This window comes from Falco cherrug, chromosome 10 (genome assembly GCF_023634085.1).
Source record: "Falco cherrug isolate bFalChe1 chromosome 10, bFalChe1.pri, whole genome shotgun sequence".
Taxonomy (NCBI): Eukaryota; Metazoa; Chordata; class Aves; order Falconiformes; family Falconidae; genus Falco; species Falco cherrug.
Window position 1 is genome coordinate 6,187,139 of NC_073706.1, and position 23,841 is coordinate 6,210,979.

The window sequence follows — 23,841 nt, forward strand, 5'->3', positions numbered from 1 at the left end:
ATGTTGGGGAAATGGGTCTGTGGCCTCGCAGCTGAAGGAGGTTCCTGGGTGCACCTGATACAGCTAATTGTTGAAATTAGCAGGGAGGCAGGGCTAATCTGAGAAAAGGCTTCAAAACACCAAATAGCTGGGAAATACCGGGGCTGCAAACAGGAATTTATGCTACAGGTTGCAAAATTTGGTTGGAATTTGCACCTGTCAAACAAGGGAGGAAAATTTAGCAGGGATGTGGCAGTTCCAGACCTGACTGGTTAATAGCTGCTGTAACAGGGTGTTAGGAGTAGGCAGGGATGTTTGAAAGGAGTGATGTGGGAAGGAAGCTCTGTTTTGAGAGCAAGAAGGGCAGGAAACAAGTGAGAATTGGTAGCAATCACATTGAGACACATATGAGAAAGGATACTAAAAAAAGAGCAAGAGCCTTAGGCAGGTAAGAGAGAATAAGGAAGGAAAGTAAAAGTGAGAATACTGCATAGCGAAGAACTGGATGTGAAATATAATTTGGGTATGGTCCCCAAATGAAGTAACTACCCTACCTCGGTTTTCCGTGTAATGAGGAATGTTGAACTCAAGGAGAGCAGTGGATGGTGAATGGAAATGAGGGGTTCAAGCACCAAGCCAAGTTGTAGGGGGAGTTTTAAAGTACTGCCACATGAAATCACAGGAACTGTAGTAAGAGTTTCTGTAATTTACTCTACCTGGTGTTGGCATCCTGTGACTAGTAACCAGTAAAGGCAGAACCTGTCTATAAGGAAGTAAGAGGTAAAAACTGAAAACAAACATCCAGGCACTGACCATCCTCCCCTAACTGGAGAGTGTTGACCTTACCCACAGCAGCAGGAGGGAGAAGGCCATACTGGACCACATGCATGCAACCCTCCCCAACTAAAAGATGAACCTCACCAACTCTGCCACTTCATCAGCTCCATATTTACACTATTTGCAGGAGCTTCAGTGAGGAGTTGTGTTGCCTGACCTTGGGAGCCACACCTGGAGCCCCATGGGGAATCCAGCCCTTCTCATGTTCCTCTCTCCTACCACATGTGATTCATACCTTTCTTAGCTCTGATCCTGGGTGCTCCTGCGCCCTGCCGTTATGTTATAAATGAATGGCTGTTGGTGTTGGTTGATATTTAATGAAGTCCATGTAATACTCTTCACTCATTTACTTACCCAAACAGTCTTAATACCCAGCCTGGGAAAGTTATCTTGGCTTCTTCAAGCTTTTCCACCATCAGCAATAAACATTTTACAGTCTTGGCAAGCTGAGGCTGAAAAGAGAGCATGACTTCAAACAGCATTGCTCACAGAGCAGGCTTTAAACTGATATTAAATCACTAAACTGTGCAAACATAACAGTCCTGTAATAAAGATAATCTATGTGCAGTTCAAGCCGAGAGGGTCTCTGGTCTGAGGGGTGCAGGTGGAACCTCTGGGTTCCCTTTTGAGTGGCTCCACATGAGAGCAGAGAGCCACTAGTTCCATAGTGCTGGGTGAGGTCTGGCCACGCATGGGGCCGTGTTGTATCTCAAGTCCCAGCTTTGTCTATCGCACCAGTCCGGCAGCACGGAAAGGGCTGTAGGGTAGTGGCAGCCCCTACTAATTGCACCAGGCAAGGCTATGCCAGAGTGGTGTAACCTGCTCCACGGGGTGCTTGGCTGTGATACAATCCAACTACTATTCCTTTGTGCTCAAAAGGTGAAGTGACTAAGAAAATATGCCCCAGATTGCCAGAAGTATTCATGGTCTCAAAGCCTGGAAGCACACATCCTCCAGGACAGGCTTCCATGCCTGGTCTCACCCTGCACGTTGTGGTGTGAGGAGGGGATCTCACAGATGACAACCTCAGCAGTGAGAAGCAGATGCTGTGCTGCAGAGCACTGCCCCTGCTCTGCACATGCTCTCCCCACACATACAGCAGGCCAGACCCACATGCAAAACTATGGAAACAGGCACTAATACGCAAATGTACACAAATCTGTAGCATCTGCTGCCAAAGCAGCTGTAGGCAGGCAGGCAGGCAGGCAGCCCCCACCCAACCATATAAAGTTGTGCTAATGTGCAGTTAGACCACCAGGAAGCCAAGCGTGTGGTGTGACACAGACACGTAGCTGTACCAAGCCCAGGCTTTGAGAGAAGACTTCCCCTCACCTTGGCTTTGCTAGCTTCAAGACCAGCAATGTTTTTGCAAAAGCTTGGCGAGGAATGTACTTGGCAGGACCTCTGAATGTTTTAAATATTACAGGATTTTTGTAGTTTAATTTCATAGAATCATAAAATAGTTTGGGTTGGAAGGGACCTTTAAAGGTCATCTAGACCAGCCTCCAATTTACTCTGAACTGAGACAGTATTTTCCCAGTCTTTCATGGTGTTTTGTGGTGCCCTGGCACACTGGAAGGAAAGCAGCTATGTCTGTGGTAGGGTGGGTCCCTGGCAGGATTAGCCCATGCAGGGGGCTGTGAGGTTGCTGCTCAGAGACCTGTGCTCCTTGTCAGCCCCTTCATGGCAATGGCTGCAGTGCTGCTGAGTGTGTTAAAGCAGTGGAGGCACTTGGGTTTGCTCCTGGAGGAACCTGGTTGGTAAAAGATGTAGGATTACTTTCCAGGGGCAGAATGAGGGAAGTGCTGCTGCTTCCTCGGTTGGACTGGTTGATTTTGCTCTTGGGGCTTTCAACCTGGTGTCCCTCACAAGCCCTTATATCAGTGGGAAGGAATGAAGCAGGGCTTGGTGCTGGATTAAGCCCTAAGCAACATCTCAGATGCTTGTACACCCTTGGGATGAAGGAATACAGCTGCATGGCGGGCTGTGAGGAGAGGAGAGGAGCTGCATGCAGCAAATAGTAGGATTTCAATGGAAATGTAAGAGCCTGCAATGCTGGAGCTGTCTCCACTGCCTCCTCCATGGGCATGCAGTACAGCAGGTCTCCAGCCTGCTCTCCCAGGTGAGAAGATGCTACTCTAATCCAGCACCTTAAGGTAATTTTAAGAGAGGGCTAAAAACCACTCAGAAGTGAGGATCCCAAAGGTTGTCCTTTGTGCAAGAAGTGCTGTAGTCCAGAGTCAGCGATTCTGGGTCTGGCACTACAGTTTCTCTTTGCTGCTTCTGACTCGAGATTTTTTTCTCATTTGCTTGCCTCTTAACTGGTGCATAAGCTGGGGACCTCCACGTCTGTTTAGGTGGACCTTTAAGGCTTTGTATCCTCTACAGATCAGCTCTGAGTGGATCCTAAGATATGCATGAGACAGTGCGCTCCATGTTAGTGGTTAATGGTAATACTAATCCACCAACAGAATTAATTAATGGGTATTTTTAAGGTACAGTGAGGTTTTGGAGAGTCCTGGAGAGGAATAGAGAAGTGTATTATTGAGTTACTTTATTGTAATGATTTTCCTGTCAGTGAGGGGGAACATGTCATGTTCCAGGCAGTGCTAACACCTGCGTTGGCAGCTGCAGTGAGGAATTCCTGTCTGCCTCACAAGCTTTCTGCTATGGGTGTCCATCCAGGCATGTCCCTCAGGCAGCTCTTGCACTGCTTATCACACCCATAGCAGTTTCTAGGAGGAGGTACAGAATCACAACCCAAGACCAGAGTCATCTGGCGTGGGGTCCCCCAGGGTCAGAAGGGCTCCCTGATCTTCATGTGTCCATACGGTCTCAAGGGACTGCAGGGCCCAGCCAGGCAGAACTGCCAGATGCAAGGGACTGAAATGGCGCATGGCTTTGCAGAGCCCAGTGGTTTGTGTAACCCATATCTTCTGCGACTGATTTCCCAAGTTAGGGGTGTCCTCAGGCCTCTGAAAGCTGATGAAGCAGCCAGTCAGGCAGGCATGGTATCACTCCAGGTCCAAAGCCAGAGTAAACCTTAGAAATACACTTCCTAAACCACCTTCCTTCCCAAGACCCAGGTTAGACTCAGAGCTCTTCTCCCCCTGGGCTTGAACCGGGCGCATAATGTTTGGAGCTGGGGTCCAGCAGCTGCTTCTTTCTTACACAAGACACTGAACTGAAGGACGTGACTACAGTCTTGTCTGTGCCGAGCTCTCCTGCTCACTCCACACCTAACAAAGCTGACAGTATATTGCCATTTTTATTGGCCTGGCTGGCAATTTTTCAGGTGCTAGGTGTGTTTATGATTATCAGGGTCACACCTTAATTAGGAATGGGGAGAGGGGTTTTAAACATACCCACACCTTACCCTTGTTCCTCCAGCCTCTCTGAATGGAAAGGGGTTGTGCAGTGTGTTGCCTGAATTCCCCAATTAGTTGGTGATATTTGCACCCAGCCTCGAGGGAACTGGCCAGCCTGGCACAGAGAACTGCCTGGCTCAGCAGTGCCACGTTGCTGAGCTGTCCCTGCTGCCTCTTGTTCATGACTATCTGTGCCTGTGTGTGCACTTGCAAGTTTAATAGCAGCAATAGTTGCTTTTGTCAGAGATGATATGCAGGCCATAAAACTCGTTTGCCATTCTTTTCTTTTTTTCTCTCACTGAGATATGAAAGCCGTGGAAAAGGCTCCAGAGTCTGTTGGCTATTTCAGATGAAGGTTATATAAGGAATATGAAAAGAATGCATTTTATAGTAGCCAGAGGACCTAAAAATACCACTTTCACAGATCTTTGGACATCGTGAAAAGATTTTGCAGCTGGAGATACTGCTCTCCAGGAAATCATCCTTAGTCTAGGTTGCAAGCACAGAAGAGGACAGTAAAACTCTTTTGTGTCCCGGAACAATGTAGAGAAGTTGTGTCTTTAAAGCCAACACTAGCTGTCCTCACAGCAGCCATCTCAGGTGACATGGGACATTGCCTGTGGGCTCCAGAGAGCCTAGCAGGGTAAAACAGGGTGGCAAGAGTGGTAAAACCAGTGTCTCAGGGTGATTCCAGGCTGGAGTGACAAAAAGGGTGAGGGCTGGGATTGAGGATGCCAGTTAAGGGTAAGGCTGTCTCTGGGGCAGTTTTGGGGGTTTTCCAAGTGAGCTGAATCCAGCACTAAGAAACGTCCTGTAAGTATTGCACTGATTTAAGATTAACCAGGTGAAGGGCAACCTTGATAGAGCAGTTCATGGGAAGGAATCCAGGAGAATTTATTGCTTCAAAGATTTGATATTACATCTATGGATTTTTTAGGGCATATACCTAGGTGAAACCAACCATGGGTCACAGGGTTCCCGTGACTGGCAGATGAGTCCTTTTTATTCCACATTAAAGAGAAGGAGCTAACTCCTTTTCCTTCGCTTGACTGAACTAACCATGTAGTAGTTGTGTGTGCGCTGAGATAATGCATGTCCTCCAACTGCCTTTGCTGACCTTGTTCAGGCATTAAGTGATGGCATTGGGGCTCTAGGTCATTATGGGTGCACACATATTGAGGGCATGTTATCTGAGGTCTGTCCTATTCTCCTGGGTCCTTGGTCCCAGAGTGGAGGCAGATTCTAAATGCTGTCTCCCCATGGTCTTCAGGTGCACTCTGAATCTCATCCCTGCCTCTCATCCATGCTGACAGTTTTTACCAGCATAACTGTCACTGGGAGGCCACTGGGTGTGCAAGTGGGATGGAAAATCAGGCTGCTTCTCATCCCTCGTACCTGGGATGAGACTGCCCACCTCATTTCACACCTGGGGTGGGAGATGGGGGAACGTGAGGGGCATCTCCTGCAGATCAGAGCTTGAAAATGCTGGGTGATGTTCCTCCCCAGATACCTAATCTTTACAGCCATCTAGACCTCTCTCCTCTCTTCTTGTTATCTTCCTGGGCAGGCTACAGCTGAGAGCAGGCTCCCATGATCAGAAGAGCAGGCCATTAAGAGCCTTCTCTAATTGTCAGTGTATTTCTTCACTTTTACAACCAGGGACAACTTGACTTTCACATTATCGTCTTACCGTGCCCCCTAGGCTCAGCCTGCCTTTGGCTGCACCTGCTGCCAGCAGTTGGATGGCTGTGTGTGAACCAGAGCGGAATCGTCACCCCAAAGTGCTAGAAATTACCTTTGAAATACAAGAGGGACTTAAAAATGAACATATTCTAAATGCTAATAACATATTTTGGCTTCCTTTGCTTGGCTTTCAGAGTGTGGTTACTTCAAGTCTTTAAGCTCCCTGGAATCATGAAAGCAAATATTTATTCTTCATGTTTGTTTTTCTTTTAATGAAAATGGAGATTGTCATTCAATCTTATGATTCCAGCACATGTGGCTTCAGGACAGACAGCTAACATTAGGCTTGCCAGGAAATAGTGACAGCTGGCGACAGCGTCAAACACTTGTTTGGGCTTTTTCCTCAATACACATATGCTTTGTGCTCAGACCAACAGGGAGGTGAGCCCCTTGATTTAAAATAAATCCTCCCAGAAGAAAGAAATCCATCTGTCTGGGAAAAGTTAAAAAATATTTTTGCATTTATTTTTTTTTATGAATACAAACCCTAGTGAAGAAATATTCCTCTGTTTCCATTGGAAGGCAGTAACCAGCAAAAATTAATATACAATATCAAGGAATGCTTGGTGCAAACGGACCAGAAAGGATTCCCCACAGAGTATGCCTACATACAGGAAAAAAGGTTGCTGCAGTTGGAAAAGACAAACGGGTTATTATGGTTTTTTTGCATTTAATCTCCCAATTATAAATAATCAATGTGATTTACAAAATAATTTACAGAAAATGATTGGATTCATCATTGTAATAAATTACTCGGTACGATGCCACCAGCATTAAGAAACAACACAATACTTCTGACACCATCAGCGTCAGTGTTTCATTTTTGCATTGGAAATCAAGGGACAGACCTGCAGCTCCTCTGGCTGGGCTGGCTCAGATTTGTGCCCGCCAGGGACCTCTTGGCAGCCATGGTTCCAACAATTTCATCTTACCGAGAGGCCAGCACCCCACATAGTCTACGGTTAGTTAGAGCTGATACTGCCTTGCGTTGCCAAAAATGACTCAGGCCTGAAGTCATGAAGGGCTCTGTGAGCTCCAGCCCTGCTGGCAACCAGAGAGGCAAGCACTGGGCACCGGAGGGCTCCTTTCCTGGTTTCAGCTGTAAAACAAAGGTCAGATCTGCAGGGTTTTGGCACGGGCAGGCACAGAGAGACAGGGACTGTGGGAGGGAGGGAGCAGAGCAGGTGAGTGCCGACCCAAGGCTAGGGCAGACCCAAGGGGCTTGGGCGAGACAGCATCTTTCCTAGACCTCTGTCATCCTTCTCTGCAGGACTCAAAACATTGTCATTTTTAGGTTGCTGCCCTCAAACCCTCTGAGGTCTGAAGGAGCCGTAACAAATTCTTACCATGTTATGAAGACCTATAAATCTGTTATCAACCACTCTAAGCTGAAGGAGTGACACGGGACTGGACAGAAGATTATATGGCATATCTTAGCATTAAAGATGAGTCTGAGCAGAGATCCTGGGTCACAATGCTCCCTGCACTTGGGCAGCCCAAGACCTTGGTCTAATCTGTGAGGCTCAGGCTCTTCTCACCCTAACAGGTCTTTCCACTTCATATGACCTTCTCCCCGCTTCCTACCAAACAGGCATCCAGTGGTCTTCTTCTAACTGCTGAGAAGCAGTAGCAGGGCCAGTGATATTTTGGGCAGTGCTGCCCATCGCTAGGCTGTATGGGGGTGACCTCATCCCATTAGCTGAAATCTCCTGAATCCCATGGTCCCCCAGCTTCCCAGTCCAGGTAGCGAGGAGGCAGTAATTGGTGTAAGGGGAGGATTTGGCAGTGGTTGCCTCTCTGAGCCTTGTGGAAGGAGGGCAGTCATGGCACAGAGGTAACAAAACCCATCAAAAGGCAGAAGGATCCAAACAGTGGAGAATCCTGGTGGGCCAGACTTTGCCCCAGTATCAGCTGAAAAGATTTGTTAGGCCTGGCTGGGAGGGTTAGTGCGCTGGGTGGAGACACCATGCAAAGATCTGGGACTAGCCAAGGCTGAGGAGTGGTTCTGCCAGTGCTGCCTGGGCAAAACCTGTGTGCTTCACCTGCTGCAGTGCTCCTGGGGGAGCTTCCATCTCCATCAAGTCTGGCTGGGCTGGGGGCTGTCTGGGAAGCCGGCATGGCTGCAGGAGGAAAGCCTTCCATTCACACAGCACAGAGAGTTGCTTGTTCGTGGGGTCTGGTGTGTGCTGAACCAACGCTGAGAGGTGGCAATGGGGGAGCAGTCAGCTGCGCTGTCGCCAGCCAGTCACTGCAACCTCCCCACAGAGGGAGGCAGAAATCTGGCCCTTCATACAAGGACTGAGGGTTTCAGTAATGCTTCAACCTTAGTTCTGGGACTTGGGGCTGCTCGTGGCGCACACCGTCTGTAGCTGCAGGAAGACAGCTTGTGTGGTGGTTGTGGGCTAATCCAATAAGCCAGTCTGTGTGTTTGCACCCAAGGACCTCTGAATGGCTTCTCTTTTCACAGTGACAGAGTCAGTTCGAGCTTTTCTCCCACGCAGTCTTCTAAACGAGGCCAGATGACCTGCAGATTGCTAGATGACCTCCTGTTTCGTGATGGTGGGCTGCGGGATGGAGGTGGGCTGTTTTGCCACAGTTGCAATGGCTCCAGGCAGCAGCTTGTATTGCTCTGGTCCTGACCCTGCAGGTGGAGATGGCTGTGGAGTTTCTGGAGTAGCTACAGAGAGAGAAACCAAATTAGAAGAGGGCCTCGTGGATCTGACAGCACTGGGATCTGTTCTCAGTCATGCGGGGTTCAGATGTAAGCAAGGCAGAGGCTCTGTAGCAAAACCATAGCTACTAATGGCTTGTGTGTTTGCAGCAAGGCAGCCCAGATACACAGGCACAGTTAGATGCCCTGGAAGAAACCACAATAGCGAACACTGAATGAGGGGAGCTGCTGCCATTTTGACCTGTACTGGCTCCTTTTTTGGTCAGCTGAGGTCATCTCAGCTCAAATTCCCAAGTGGTGGCCCTGTGTGGTGGACCAGAGTCTCTGTGGTTTTGCAGAGGGAAAGTGAGATGTGTCTGAACCATTCAGGGGAAGAGGAGCCTTTCCACTGATTTCAGTAGGCACTGGACGGGATCATTCATACCTTAAGGGCTATGTAAAAGCTACAGTCTGCCAAGGAACATCTTGTTGAATTGGTTAGTCTAGCCTAATCTAATCTAACCCACCTCTCTGTTTGTCTTTCCCTCCTTTCTGCATAGGAATTTCTCACACACTTACTATCAGAGACTCTGTCTTGCATGGAAATTTCCTTGCGAGGTAGAAACTACCTCAACAGGCACCCTGGAAAGCTCTCAGTTTCTTCTGGGAGCTCTCCACCTCTCTGGTGATACTCACACATCTGCCCATTGTGCATCTGAGGAGGCATTGTGTTGGCCACAATGACATTTGTTCCCAGGTTCTCCTGGATCAAATGAGGGTGCAGGGGGTGGTGAGCATGCGGCGTTTCACTTGATGAGCCTAAAAAAGTGCATGTAACATTAGTTGCCACAACAGCAGAAGGAGACAGTTCAGATGGGCAGATCAACTGCACCAAAATGTCCAAGGCTTTGTGCATGACCAGCCTGTGCATATGTAATTGGAGCGCACCTTCCCATCTTCCTCCACAGATGCCTTGGTTTTACTAATCCCTGTCTGCTGTCTGCATTTCCTCCTATACAAGATTACATTCCTCTCCTCCTGAGTCACATCTCCACATAAAGAACAGCACAGTGACAACTTTTCATTTTGTTATGTCCCATTGAATGCTCCCACTAGAAAATCTGGGACACACTTTCAATCAGAGCTTTCAGACCCTTTTGTTTTGATGACTCCCTTCTGACAGGGAGGAGGATTAGTGAAATGGCTGGCTGGGAGGAGTTTGGGCATTGCATAGCAAAGCTTGTCTGCATGCAGAGGACTGGGGATGCCTCTTTGTAAATAGATGCACAGCTAATGCATCTCTTTAGGTGGGTAGAAATGGAGGACCCTTTGTTACCACAGCCACTGATAGGGGGAGATGATTCTGTGTGAGTCAAGGGCTGACCTGCGTACAGGCTGTCTCCACCTTTTTCAGGTAGGAAATTACGGCTGTGGAGGTTCTCAAGGGGAGGGTGATCAGGGAACACTGAGAGGCCCCTTGCAGAGCCATCAAGCACTCACCTCCCAGCAGCATCTCCTGCAGCAGGTTGTCAATCTTAGCCATACCAAAGAGCTTGACGAACTGGATCTGCTCTATCATCTGCCAGGTGATGCTCTGTAGCACAGGCAGCAGCAGCAGCAGCTCCCCGAAGCGGCCCCGTGAGTCATACTGCCGGTCATTGATGTAGTCCTCCAGGCTGACCTGCACCTGGTACCGCATCCGCTTGATCTTGGAGGGGTCACTCAGTCCTTTGGCATCTGAAACAACCCACAGACCAAACTATCCAGGCTGCCTCCCTAGGAGCTGCCCTTCAGTAGCAGCATGAAGTCTGGGCACAGGCTGAGGTGAGCTGCCTCTGATTCTCTATCATCTGCTGTAACGGGCACTTTTTCCCTTCTTAGGCTGACTTCTCCCCTCCTTCTCAGAACAGTTTGGCCCAGAGAAGAGACCAGGCAGCATCTCCACAACGCAGGACCAGCGTTAGTTGGCATAACCTAGACTAGAGTCCTCTGATGGTAACCCTCACCAAGCTGGAGCATACCTGGGTCGAAGAAGATGATGGCTTTCAAGCAGGCATATTCATTATCATCTATCTGCAGCTCCTGGAAGGGAAGGACCAGCTCATCTAGGATGCGGATGGCCACGCGGTTCACCTCCACCAGTTCGGGGCAGTTCCGTGGGATGATGTGGTCATTTCCTTTGGACAAGCAGCACAGAGACCACCACCTTATCATTGCCCAAGACTTATCAAGGGTGACAAAGAGTTCAAAACCTGGATAACCAACGCTGAGATAATTTTGAGGGTGGACTTAAGAAGCTCCTCCTTCTGCCCCTTCCCTGGCTCAGCCCACCAGAAATGCTGGTCTGTGTTGCCAGAGCAGCCTCTCCTTACAGAGGAGCCACTCAAGCATGGAAAAGCTGACCAAGGAACAAAACCCTTTTTCTCAATCACACCACAGCCTGCTTACACAAATCTGGGGGGCCAATGAGAATGTTTATAGTCCCCCAACTTTGCCACATGATGTGGCCTTGATATGAATGTCAGCCAGGCCTAGCTGCCCCCAAAGGTTGTGATAAGCTTGCTAAAATACAGAAGAGGTCAAGCTACCACCCTGCAAAAAGATGTCCACAAACACTGAACCACCCTGTCCTTCACCCCAGCAGGGAAGCTTCGCAGAAGCAGATGGGCTGGGAGCAGAAGTGCACTCTTTACCTAGCAGCAAGACGTCCTTGAACACCATGGACCTCTTGGCAGCTCCCAGTAACAGATGTTCCCCTGCATGTGCTCGCAGCAGTGCTACCTGCAACAGAAGAGAAAAGTTATTTGGGTGATGCAGAGACAGAGACAAGGCTGTGATTTCACATAAGCAAGAAAGCCCAGCATTCCTGTGCTGCACTCAGGGATGTGGAGTGAGAGCCCCTCTCCAGTCACAGTCAGAGAAAGAGGTCAAAAAATGGTTTTCTCCTGTGCATAGACAGCTATAAATCCATCAGAACCCCCAGGTAATAGGCAGCACCTGAAACATCCTGTATTCATGGCACATGTCATGAGCAAGACCATGCCAGACTGTCCCAGGACCACACGCCAGCAGTGGGACATGTTCACTGTGGCCCATTTGCAGACAAGACAACTCCTACCAAATGCCGAACGAGAGACCATGCTCCAGCCTAGAAAGAGGGAAGAGGTACGATCTACTGCTGTGGACAGTTGCTGTCCCTCTGGGCCATGCCCACTTCCCACATCATGGGGACCCACATCCACCTGGATGGTGGGGTCACCCTCTGACCATTCATTCCCTCCACAGCAATGGGCATTTGGGCCAGGGAAGCCAAAGGGATGTTTTTCTGCCCTGACGTTAATGATTGAAGTGTTTCATTTTACACCCTCCAGTGGCTCCTGAGAATGTTCTGAATCTTTTGCCCTCCTTCAGTTAAAAATTTCAGAGATTTAGGCAGAAACAGAAGTTAACAATTGGACAGCCTGACACAGAGGCTTCTTAATGCCCAGCCAGGAGCCTCTGCTGAAGAAAACAGTCATTAAACATTAATGGAGAGATTCTGAAAAGTGCGTCCTGATGGGAATAGTCCCCTTTTCCAGTGTGTTATCCCTCAGCATCTGAAAAAGCCAAGAGAAGTCTTACCCTAACAAATGCCAGGAGGATGTGTCACCCATAGAAGAGAGCTCTCATTAGACAAGATGCTGATGTCTGACAGAGGGATATTTTTTTTTTTGGCAGAGGGAGAAAAATGTTATGCAAAATAAACAGAGTGGAGGGTCCTTGCAGAAAGGCTACACACACATGATACTGGGGAACTTTTATCTATATGCCAAAATCTAGCCTGTTTCTATCACTATCCAAACATAGGTGGATATGTTAGCCAAGCTGCTTGTAATTACCAGAGATGCATGAAACTGAGTTTTCCTATCTAATGAGACATTGAAAAGGATGGAAAAACTACAAGTCTCAAGGGGCAGCAAAGCCCTCATGTCGAAATTTCCTGCCTAATACAAGTTCAAGAAAGCTCAGTTTGGAACAACCATTTTTATTTCCTTAAAATTTGCTCGTTTGAGCAGGGTTAAAGTCAATTACTTTAACAAGGCAAAACCATCTCATTTGTATTTGTTCTTGCAGTGATCAACCTGAGATACATCGTTCCATTGTGAACTAGGATAAATATAAAAGTTGTAACACAAGAAAGTAGAACTTTAACTTTGAAATTAAATTGCTTTGCCCCACCAAACCCAGTACTTTGACATTTTGGTGCAGAGGAAGAATGAGGGGTTGGGTATGACCTTTCCTATAAAAATGTTGGCAGTGAGGATTCATTCCCAGGCAACATTTTAATGGCAATGTAACAGTGTTTCCCAACATGAAATGTTCCCACTGGACATGTCTTGACTGGCTCCCATGCCCCTTGGGCAGCTGCCTTGCACATAGCTTTGTTCATTCCTGTTCCCTGGCATTTCTGTCCTTCCTCCTGCGCTCCCCTGCATATTTTCTGCCTCTGTTCTCATACTGTCCTTCAAAAGCATGAATGGCATTAATTGATTAGTTTCAGTGCAGCACAGTCTTTCCTCTCGAGCCCCTTGGGACCGATTGGGAACTGCCTATGATGGGAGGTGGCTGGTCATAACAGAAGACCTATTTCAGTCGAGACAAGCCTGTGGAGGATGCTGAGAGCAGCCTCTCTCCCCTGTGGGAAGACAGGGTTCAGACTGTCATCTTTAGGTTTTGTTTTCTTTGAGAAATTTTGCAGCCCCACAATTGTAAAATGAGCTCATGTAGAAATTGCTGTAGTTTGCAGAGTTACTAACCAGGTTCAATGCCTCTGTTCCAAATGGCACAAGGATGCAATGGATTATGCAGAGCTGCTCCAAGCCTCTGCTGGGCTGCAGCCTGTTTGCTGTGGAAATGTCATTTGCCATTGGAGTCCATTTTGGTTTTCATAATTTTTAAGTCGTGTTTGCCTTAGTAGTTTAACAGATTTCTTACGATTTTAAACAATTTAGCACTTGCATATAATAGAAAAGAGGGAAATATGCTCCTGTGTTAATTGAATTGCATTGAATTCCCTGGGGCTCTGTGCTGCTGAGTGGTTACTGAAGAGCTCAGATTTAGGATTTAGTGGGGTTTGATCAGCTGGATACTCTCACTTTCTGGATATCCTTTTTCTTCATGATATAAAAGTTATGTCTAGGTCAATAGGGCTGGAGACTGATCCTAGATGAAGAGAACACACACTGGGTTTGTGTACACTGGGCAGACTGGAAATACCTTCCTACCTGTGACAGGATCTGTGCTGGCCACTGCCAGATGTGCTATACTATGCCAGAAGTGTTATCCCTTCCTCCTGGAGCCTCCCCACCATCCACACATGTTGCTCAAGACTGACACACATCATGTCCTGCAACATTTGCTGCAGGCTTCTGAAATTTGGACTTACACAGGAGATTTCTCCCTGTATCTCTTTGAGGCTGCCTGAGATCCTGCAGTGCAGTTTTATAGAAGATATCAAACCCCCTGTGCTTATCTTGGTTAGGGAAACAGCAAATGTCATTTTAGTGTGTCATGTGTCAACACATGACATGTCAACACAGTAATTTGTGTTAAATGCAAATATATTCCTGGGGTTTAACCCTGAAAAGAGATTTTCGTATTGCCTTGGGAGCAAACTAGTGTTTAGTTTCATTAATTCCACACTAGGAGAACAGTTACAAACATGTCCCCAGGCAAGAAGCAGAAAGAAATGCAGATAGGCAGAATTGTGTTTAAGTCTTAAGCAGACCTTAGGCTAGAAATCTGTCCTACTAAGTCTCATTACCCTAAGCATTTGTGTAGCACTTCAGGTTTTCAAAGTGCTGCACAAACTATAATTAATAAATAATTGACAGAATGACCCATGCAAAATGCGCACCTGATTATGTACTTAATTTGAGCTCAATGTTATCATGACTGTGCTCATCGACTGATTAGCTGCACATGCAAATGGCCTGTGCTGGCATTGTATGGATGCTGTTCCCAATCAGCTGCAGCAGTCAGGATAACAGTGTGGACAACACGCATTTTCTTTGAAGGTCTCAGCTGCCTGGCTGTCCTTCGGCTCCCCGCTGCCTTCGCCAGGGTAGAGCAAGGGAGGGTGGGTGGGGGGACTTGCCTGGTCATCCAGGGGCAGCTCACAGAAGGCAGGGATGTACTTGGCCCACTCCACCAGCACCAGCAGCTGCTGTTTCATGGACTCACACACATCGGAGATGTTGGCAATCTTCTTCCCTCGGATGTCTCCGTTGATCACAGGAACTGGGGATGATATCTGGAAGGAGAGAAGAGATCCTTTAGCTTTCAGTGCCACAGACAGGAAAATCCCAGGCTTATAGGTTGTGTTGATGCAGATTCCAGCATCAATGATGACTTTTTTCTCTTGCACACCCAACTCCCAGAATATGTGGCCCAGCACAACTAATTTAAATTGAGATGAACCTGGGGATCTGTGAACATGCAATGCTTCAGAGCTGAGGCTGTGGATCATCCTGGTAAACTGCCATGCCTTGAATAGACTGGAAAGCACAGAAGGAATGTTTCTAAAGCCAAGATCTTCCTCCCACTGAACAAATGTGCTCAGTCAAGATCCAGGTGGGAACAGAGGGGCTCATGTAGCAGTCAGCCTCACCAGTAGCAAGGACACGTCCACCCAGTGCTGTTGTGCAAGCTACTTGGTCCCACCAAAGGGCAGGGTACTGCTCCCCCTTCCACGCTGCTCCAGAGCTAGTGCTTGGACAGACCTGCCTTGTCTGCTTTTGACAGGGGACGTGCAGGCTTTACTTCTCCTGTCTGCGTCAGCGTGAGCACAAGAAGTCTCTGCTGAAGGTAGCTTTCCAAGTCCTGACAGTGCTTTCTCTAAGCACCAGGTCATTAATATTTGAATTACCCACTTTGAAATGCTCAAGACAGACTTTAAAGACAACATTCCCTGTCCCCCACCCTGTCCGTCCCTCCCTGCAGCTTTTAGACCCTTTTGGCAAAACTGCACATGTGCAAACGTGCCCACAACACCGATCATATTTTTTGCATGGCGAATTATTTGTGATTGCAGAGACAAATGGGGCCATTTTGTTTGCAAGGGACAAGTCTGATAACTCCACAAGTACCATCACACAGAGCTGGAAAGAACATCTCCCCCAAACCAGGCACCCAACCTCCTGCCCGGTTCTCATGCATAGCTGCTCACCCAGCTCATCTAAAAATTTGCCCTTAGTCACTACTTTATCCTCATGCTTCTGTAAGCAATTAACTCAACCCCATCACTGCCCTCCGCCTGCCCTCGTTGCTCTTGTACAGCATCAGCTCTTCCTGTCCTGTTGCTGCCAGCATTTTCAGCTTGGACCCTGTCAGCCTCCCCAAGGAAATGGAATTCAAATGCCATCTGCATTTTTTTTTTTTCTTCAGGTTGCATTACCTGGAAGCTTTCCAGCTCTTGAGCTATTATTGAATAAATAAGATTGTAAAAATCTCACCATGTATTACCCTAATCAGAGGGCCCGGAAGGCTTAGCAAATAAATAAAGACCTCTGAGTGAGTGACCCGAGATCTTGGAGAAAGCAGCTCCTCAGCAGTATCTTGTTCTAATTAGCTAGGCACATAAAAGTTACCAATTACCGTGCTGGAGCCTGCCTTGTTTAATGAGTCTCTCTGTGCTCTGTGGGAGAGCAGGAGCTCCCCTGGATTTGTCGATGGTTGTAGTTTTTATCAGCAGACCCTGCTCCAGACTTACACATGATGCCACTGCAGGAAATGCCCTTCCCTTGGAGATCTGGTGACTGGTGACCCCATTATCTCACACCTCTAGGAGCAGCACCAATGTTATTTTTATAGGGTATATAAATATATTAGGGCCTGCATAGGACAAGGTGAGACATGGGTTGAGGTCAGATATGCTTTTTGGCTCTTGGCCCTTCTAGCATATCCTCCCCTTGGGGAAGCAGACCTTACAGCCTGAGCCATAGCATGGAGCCCAGGGCACAGCATGTCCTGTCTGGAGCGTCTCCTGGGGCAGCCTGCAGGGTAATACGCCCCTTGAAGCAAGGAAGAACACAGACTGCCAACTCGAACCCCTCTTCATTTTCCCTGGGACAAGCAGTGCTGCTCTCCACAGCTCCCATGAGGAGAGGCAGCTTTTGCCTCTGGCACAGCCCCATCCTCATCACTTGTTCCCACAGACAAGCCCTTCCGACAGCCAGTACACTCCCATCCTGTCCTGTGTCCTCCCAGGGAGTACTGATCCGATGTACACCGTTTGTAATATCCAGATTCTTAAATCAGAGTCATCTTTTCAGATGAATTATCTAGGAAACAAGTCTTGGCAGTACACTTGTGGAAATGGAGAATTTCAAGCAAATACTGGAAAGAATATCTGCATAAAACGAGCATGAAACTGATTCCTGGTGAAACTGCAGGAAGCCAGAACCCAAAGTTCCTAACAGCCGGTGGGGAGGGGAGGCTGCTTGTGCAAGGCCAGCCCCTCAGCTGGCTTAGGCAGCCGCTGCTCCTTGGATTTCAATGATTCTACCTTATTTTCTGCCAGCAGCTCTCCAGCCTTCATGTGTCCCATCAAAGCAGAACAGATTATTGCATATTATTACAACCGAGTTCTGGACCACGGAGCATTAAAGGGATGGTTTCAGGTAACAAATTCTTTTGAAAACCTAGTGTTGAGCTGGCAGATAAGTTACTTAGAAAAGAGGTGGTAATTTGAAGACTCAGCTATTAAATACTTGACTGGCTCTACTAGCCAGGTAGTGCCTGATGCTTTTGTATTTGCCAAAGAAGAAAGAAGAGGTACCTGTTGTGCCAGGACTTCTGCCTGCAGTAAGACATTGATGGAGGGCAAGCTGCTGTCTTCATAACTTGATCGCCGGGTGCTGATTCGGTCCCGTTCATTTTGTACAGCTGCAAGAGAGTATTTTGGCTGAGCTACAGGTCGTTCACGGCAATGCAGATCAAAAACTAGCACAGACTTTTGGCATCCCCCTTAACTGCAGTTTCCCAGCTTCCCTGCCTGGCAGGGCAGAGGTGCAGCTGTGTCTGGTTTGTGACAGGGTGCCTGCAAGAGCTGCAAGAGCTGACCACGTCTGGTGGTTCTGTTTTCACATTCAGTTTACTAGACTTTCCTGGGATGGGGTCATTTCATAACCCAAACATCTGGTTCAAAGCCTGTAGAATTCAATGGGAAAGTTTCCTTTCAAAGGATCTGGCTCTGGGTTTTTTCATTTCAAGCTATGGGGTCTGAAACTGCGGTCATGCTCACGTATACAGCCCAAAGCTCATGTGTGGAATGGACGAGTTGAGTATCTGCACGGCTTCTTTGTCTGTCCACATAACTTCTGTAAGCTCCATTTGGGAAGCTCTTGCACTGGGTAAGTGCAGTTGGAAAACTTCCATCTAAGCTACAATAGGGAAGGAAGTGCAGAACAGCTCCTACTTACCTATCCAGAGCAACAGAGCTCTCTCATACCTTACTGTAAAGAGAGTCTCAGGACAGGTGTCACCCCAATGTGCCTCCCTGCTTGGTCTAGTCTTGAGGACCTGGGCTTTGAGTCTGGAGGTGGCAGCAGCCAGAGCAGAAGCAGCAGTGCTGAGGGGGGGGATCTGTGTCTCTGCCTGCCACGAGGCTGTGGGCTGGCCCTAACTCACCACAGCCATGCCAGTCAAAGCCATCTGCTCAAATAAGTTATTGATCGATGGCAGGGGAAACAGAACAGTCCCTGCCTTAGGCTGGTGGCTCTCTGGATTGATACGTTCTCAATGTATAAATCCACCTGATAAAAAGCAATAATGAGGCTGGGCCAGAAGAAAAGCCATGCAGTCAGCGGCTGTAAATAGGAGCTCTCAAGGTTATGCTGCTTGTTATCAGTAGCAGGCCCCCGAGTTCAGTCACGCCATGATGTTTTCCAAATGTTTGCTCAGTATTAGCTGGTCATGCACCTAATGTAACTTCTATTGAATATTAACAGACAGCAGCAAAACTCTGGGCATGGGATGAGCGGGTGCTGCAGGGTGAGGAGGATTCCTATGTTCTTCAGGAAAAGTCAAGCCAAGTTCTTTGCGATACCTCATCCCCTTTAACAGGGAATAAATGTTCCTGCTCAGAGGTGTTTCCACAGGCTGGTGTTCCCGGGGAAGCCACCCAGACACTGCTGGTACTTCCCTGTTGACATCAAGGACTCCTTTTCTCCCAAGTTTCTACTTGAGGGGGTGTGAACTGGGGGGAGCACAGGGTTTAGTTTCTGTACGTGGGACAACAGGACCAAATGCCTCCCAGTTGCCCCTTTTCAGACATCAATGGGGTGATCTCTGCAGAGTGCCACGCAGCTCCTCTGGGCTGCTCCTGGCAGTGTGTATCTCCACCCACAGGGCCACCAGTGGGGCCACCAGCAGGACCACAGCAGCCCCAGGTTTCCTTGCCACTGTGAATACTCCTGAGAATCAAGCAGGGCTGAACAAGGGGTGAATCCTGGCCTGTCATGTCTGAGTCATGGGGACCTGGAAAGGCTGCAGAGACAGAGAGGCGGGGAAGCTGGTGGGGTGAGCCTGGGCTATGCAGGGCCGCGGAGGGGGATATATTTATTCATTTCTTATGTGGTTAAATAGCCAAAATGCTCCACCTTGCTCTAAGTCCTTTCTGCTGTGGCTGATATGTCAGATAAAACTAAACTCTCTGCAGCAAGAACCTATATGCACATTAGGAAAAAAAGGCACAGAATGACAGTTGGACCTTTGCTGGACTCACTTGTCCAGCAGTGGATTTCATGGTGACTCTGGGGCAACAGCACTTAGAGCAGTTTTCCCAAAGTGTTTCCAAATTTCCAGGCTTTCTTTGAAGTTTCTGCTTCTCACTGATGTTGAGGAGCATTCCCAAACTGCTTGGATGCTCCAGCTGTGTGGGAGCACGGGTGATGTGTGTGTCAGCATGGGCGAGAGTGGGCTGAAGAGGTCTGGGTGTGATTTGTATGAGCACGGGCAGTTCTGAGACACAAGCACAGCCCTGCAGCACTCTTGTAGGGTTGTCTTTGCTGGCATTGTGTGAGATGTCCTGAGAAAGGCCCCTGAAATTGAATCTGGGAGCACACAGGGCCCCCTTGCCTTGCCCTCAACTGTTGGGACAATGGCTGCTTGCAAGGACTTTGCATGGGTGGGAGTGGGCAGGTTGGGCACGTGCAGGGCTCATGACTAGAGGCCAAAATTCTCCCTAAACCCCTCTGTGGTGAGGGTCTGGATCTGGGCACAGGAGAGCACTATGGACAGAAGACAGGGCTGTGATGGCAGGGACTGGCCTTGGGCTGTGAGGGCTTCCTCAAACATATGCAGCCAGTGTGACTGCTGCTGGGGAGAGCACGGGGAAGCCACACCATCACTCACCTTCCTTCTTCATTCCTGCTCGGAAGCACTTCTTAAGTCTGCAGTATCGACACTGGTTTCTTTTATCTTTGTCTACCACACACTGCCTGTTAAACCTGGGAAGAAAGAGAGCTGTAAGGAGCAGCAAGACTGAGCCTGAAGGCAGGAGAAGACAGAGCCCCAAGCTCCAAGGTACACTCAGCTCAGGTTCCCAAAGGCTCACTCTGAGAAAGGAACCCTGGTCTGTGCCATTTCCATGCTTGTTTTAACCTGAGGTTTCTTTGCACTGAACATCTCGGAGAGCCCTCTGCTCTACCTCTGGATGTTCAATAAGGACGGGCTAGAGCTGACAGTTGCAGGCAGGAGCTCAGGCTGCTGGTCTTACTAACCACTAGGCATAGGATGCTCGTGCTGGACTAACAAGCTGCAGTGAAGTTAAGAGTGTGAGCCAGGAGGGTAAGAGCCAGCTTGGTAGCCTCTGTTGTAAGTTAGATCCCAGTTAGAAGGGAAGAAGAATGCATTTAATCTGAATAAAAAAAGGGTAGAAGGTTGTTCCTGAGCTAGCAGGGTTAAGAAGTGGGTTTAAGTCCCTGTATCTCTCAAGGGCTGTGTCTGGGATCCAGGCAGGTTGGTTCTGACCTCTGGGCAGCATCACTGGTGTGCAAACAGGTCGGCAGCCACCTGCGCTTCAGAGAGGACTTGGGAAGCAACCAGCTCCTTCCCTCCACACTTGCATCACCAAATCCATCACAATGGCAGGGTAAACACTGATGCGTGGTTCTTGCATGCAGCACAGGCCTGGTGGCTGTTTGCAGCATGAATTTCACTTGCAAATTTGCTCTAACTTACTGTGGATTGATCAAGCTTGCCAAGTAAAGACAAAGGCTTACAGAGCTGGGAAAGGGCTCCCAGCCATGCTGAGTTTGGTAGCTTTTGAAAAGGCTTGTTTCTACTGTGCTTTTTAAAGCCCCAAGCTAAGATTTGCCCAAATGGATGCTTGAAACCAGCTTTTTAAGCATTTCTGTAGCACTTATATAAAAGCTCCAGTCTCCAAAAAACTGGGCATGCTGGCTTGGCTTTTCCACTGGAGCTGTGGGGAGGAGGCTCTATAGGTAGCCAGCTTAAATAAACCTGGGATGCAAGTGATAATGTGCTTCACGTGCACTCATAAACCTGGGGCTTCTTTCTGTCACTCAGATTTTAGAGTCATGTTGCTCTTCATGCTGTTCAAGTGGCTGTCAGGCCATCAGGAGGAACTCACTCAAAAAGCCTGAGTGATGTAGACACTGAGCTGAGGTTCCCTCTGCGACTCTCTCTGTGTGGGCTGCTCAGAGCAGGGAGCAGGCAGGTCACAGCCACTGGTGGCATGGGGAGCCATGGGCTACTACCAATGACACAAGGTGCAGTGCACAAGTTGCAGGAGTAACATGGGCGCCTCGTCCTCAGAGATGTGCACACGGCGCCGCCCAGCTTGTTGCTCCTTAGATGGTCCTTTGTCATGTAACAGGCAGTGACAGCATTTTAGGTAGATGGCAGACACACTTCCATCTCTTGATGGAGGAAGGATGGGAGGCCACCGAAGTGCCCCCAGGGCGTGAGTGGTGTCTGTGCTGCATTCAGAGCACAGAGTAGCGAGGTGCTCAGCCCCTGTAATAGGGCTTCCCCCCAGCATCACCTTGCTTGCTGGCTGTGTCCACAGTTGGCCATGTCCGTTTGCAAGAACGTGTGCTTGGCCCCTAAAGAATGGGGCAAGACCTGCCAGGGTCTTTCCCTGGTGATCACTGAAGGGTAATCCCAGAGTGAGAGCTGTCTCTGACCCTTTCCAGCTGGGGGGGTGTGAGGTCAGGGAAGGTGGTGGAGGACACAGGAAGGATGAAGAACTATGCTGCTACGCTTTGATGACTTTGCCATTCAGCTCCTACAGACTGTTTTGTCTCAGCCATGTGACTCTGTCCCCTCTGTCCTTACCTGCAGGAGTACATGTGGTTCTTCCGGACACTCCTCCTGAAGAAGCCTTTGCAGCCATCACAGCTGGAAGCCCCGTAATGCTTCCCCGTGGCACGGTCCCCACAAATGGCACACAGTGCGCTCACACCGATGCTGTTGGAAGTGTTGAGGTTGGCTGCTTCTGATGGAGACGTGTCTGCATGGGGAAGAACACAGGAAGAAGAAGACAGTGAGACAGACAGCCAACATTTCCTACTCAGTTTCCAGTAAGAGACTTGACTTTTGGAGGAACCAGCCAGCTGCAGCCAGGCTGTGAAGCAGGGGCCAGTCAGAAAGGTGCGTAAGAAGTGGTGGGTGCTATGAATGTCTTAAGTCAATGCATTTTGAGTGTGCAAAAGCTCCCTGTGTGCCAGGGTGAGACAGCTCTTCCCAAAGGCCTGACTCCAGTGATGCCTCAGACAAAGTGGAAGTCGCAGAGCAGAGCCAAAATTTCTCAGGGATTTGCAGACACTTGGGGCTGCAGTAGTGTGGCCAGAGATAACGCTGGTCCAAAGTTAAAGCTGAGGTATTATAGCTCAGGGTGACGGGCTGATTTATTAGAGAGGTGTTTGTGTTATAGCACTGAAAGAGCCCGAGACACCCCTGAGCAGATACTATTAGAGAAATGAAGTGACTGGCTCCCTTTGCTGGAGAGCCTTTCTGCCAGGCACAGAGCTCCAGCCTGCATGGTGGTTCTTCAGGAGAACAAGACTTCAGGCATGTAACAAACTCAAATGACGTCAGCTGGAAAACTCGTGTGGGCAAACACTACCCATGCAAGGAAGGACTGATCAAGCTAACTCAGAAAGGGGGGTGCTATAGCATGGAGGAGGATGTATGCTGGGTATCTTCCGGAGTCTGGTACCACCACAGCTGAGATTGATGTGTTTTACAGGCCTTACAGACTGAGCGGGGCTGGCAATTGCAAGGATCTTTTGGGAGCATGGGGAATTGCAGCAGCCTCTATAAGAAAGGAGATCTGAAAGGCTCAAAACGATACAAGGCCTACACTAAAACCCCTCCAGCAAGCCAAACAAACCTCAAGGCTGAAGGGATCAGCCCTTAATTCAGTTAATCTAATTGTCCCCTCCCATGTACATTTTCCTGTATCAGCACAGGCATGTTCCCCTGCCTCAGTGGAAATCCTGGTTGCAAATGATACCCAGGATCTGCAAAGCCATAGAAACTGGCTGAGATTTTAATACTTGAGTTTATTGGTGCCTGGTCTCTGGGTTTGGCAGGGACACGGTTAACTCTCCCTGGGATGGTCACAGCTGCTCCCACTTGGCACCCAGCAGAAAGGGAGCTGGGTGCTATAAAAAGGCTGGTCCCAGCAGGGCTCCTTTTGGTAGCTGGAGCATGGGTGCTGGGGGTGGCTAAGGCAATGCTGCCTGGGGCAGGGCTACAGTTTTGGCTTTTATTTTGCACAGGAAGGGGTGTTGCAGCAGGCACTGCACAGCCTACTCGTGCCATCCCTCGGCAGGAGTAACTGGTATGGATCCAGCAGTGAGCTAGTCCTTTTGCTGGCTCTGGCAACAGCTTACATTTTGCTGCCTGCTTTCTGTCTAATTCCTTGTGTCCCTCCTATGTTTCTTCCTGAGTCAGTTTGCTGCCTCTCTGCATCCCTGCCTGGCATGCCCTGTCACACAGCCGCACTTCCGTGCACGCAGCACTGCCTGGGCAAAGCTCCTCTCTCCATTCCTAAAGCCCTGAGCTCCTCCCAGGCCTGTTTGGGCTGTCTCTTGTATCTACAAGCAGCTTGCCTCTGAAAACATCCTCCCTTCCAACGCATCCCGAGGGCTCAGCTGGATGAAGGTCATTCCAGAAGGAAAGTTAGATTTCCAGTTTCAGCTAAACATAGGACTTAGATGAGAGACAAAGGGCTGATCTGCCTATAATCACATT

At 48.8% G+C, this 23,841-nt stretch overlaps 1 protein-coding gene across 2 annotated transcripts in view; it reads right to left on the reverse strand.

The window, feature by feature from the left end:
- Positions 1-6,366: 6,366 nt before the first annotated feature.
- The window catches only part of HNF4A (hepatocyte nuclear factor 4 alpha), a 37,960-nt gene continuing 20,485 nt past the window's right edge, over positions 6,367-23,841 (reverse strand). For both annotated transcript variants that reach the window (XM_027805166.2, XM_005439006.3), the window contains exons 2-10: positions 21,919-22,093; positions 19,972-20,066; positions 17,396-17,502; positions 14,714-14,869; positions 11,271-11,358; positions 10,599-10,754; positions 10,078-10,314; positions 9,274-9,396; positions 6,367-8,604 (exon numbers count right to left, since the gene is read on the reverse strand). In XM_027805166.2, the coding sequence (XP_027660967.1) occupies positions 8,462-8,604; positions 9,274-9,396; positions 10,078-10,314; positions 10,599-10,754; positions 11,271-11,358; positions 14,714-14,869; positions 17,396-17,502; positions 19,972-20,066; positions 21,919-22,093 (1,280 nt within the window). In that variant the 3' untranslated portion in view covers positions 6,367-8,461. The remainder of the gene's footprint in view (positions 8,605-9,273; positions 9,397-10,077; positions 10,315-10,598; positions 10,755-11,270; positions 11,359-14,713; positions 14,870-17,395; positions 17,503-19,971; positions 20,067-21,918; positions 22,094-23,841) is intronic.